Source organism: Myotis davidii, unplaced genomic scaffold, assembly GCF_000327345.1.
Source record: "Myotis davidii unplaced genomic scaffold, ASM32734v1 scaffold125, whole genome shotgun sequence".
Taxonomy (NCBI): Eukaryota; Metazoa; Chordata; class Mammalia; order Chiroptera; family Vespertilionidae; genus Myotis; species Myotis davidii.
Window position 1 is genome coordinate 7779975 of NW_006299390.1, and position 548 is coordinate 7780522.

The following is a 548-nucleotide window of genomic DNA, read 5'->3' on the forward strand; positions in this document are numbered from 1 at the left end:
CTGCCACCCTCCTAGCAACGTGGCCCCTGGAGCAGATCAGCAAACGACCCTTCTTGCAGACACTGCCACCTTCTGGGCATCTGCTGTAACTGCTACTCCAACCCGCTGGCTGCAATGGAAAGGCGTTCCCTCCAGGCATGCGGCTCCTCCAGGCATGCGGCCCCGCACCCATACAGGCCTCCATGGCGACCTTTCCTGAAAGAGGCTTCTTACCTCCTCTGTGGGCAGCTCGAGGGGCACAGGGCAGGCCACAGGGTACGGCGGGAAGGGCTCGGACCAGCCGGTGATGGTGCAGTCCCGCTGCACGGCACCTAGGGTGCAGGCGGAGGTGGGGGAGCAGAGGCCAGGTCACAACTTCTCCCCTGAGGGATGGGGCGCCTCTGCCACTGAATGCCCCTGGAGGCTGCACACACAGCCCCTCAAGGACGTCCTGCCTGGGGCACATTCTGGGACCTTCCTCTCTGGCCTGGAGTCACCATGGGTCAGACGGAGAGTCATTCCATTGGGAGGCAGAGTCCTGAGTTGTGCCCCCAGGGCCCTAAGGGCGG

At 64.2% G+C, this 548-nt stretch overlaps 1 protein-coding gene across 1 annotated transcript in view; it reads right to left on the reverse strand.

The window, feature by feature from the left end:
- Nucleotides 1-498, reverse strand: part of GHRHR (growth hormone releasing hormone receptor) — a 29061-nt gene extending 28563 nt beyond the window's left edge. The window contains exons 1-2 of the mRNA XM_015571219.1: nucleotides 477-498; nucleotides 214-311 (exon numbers count right to left, since the gene is read on the reverse strand). Coding sequence (XP_015426705.1) covers nucleotides 214-311; nucleotides 477-498 — 120 coding nt within the window. The remainder of the gene's footprint in view (nucleotides 1-213; nucleotides 312-476) is intronic.
- Nucleotides 499-548: the final 50 nt, after the last annotated feature.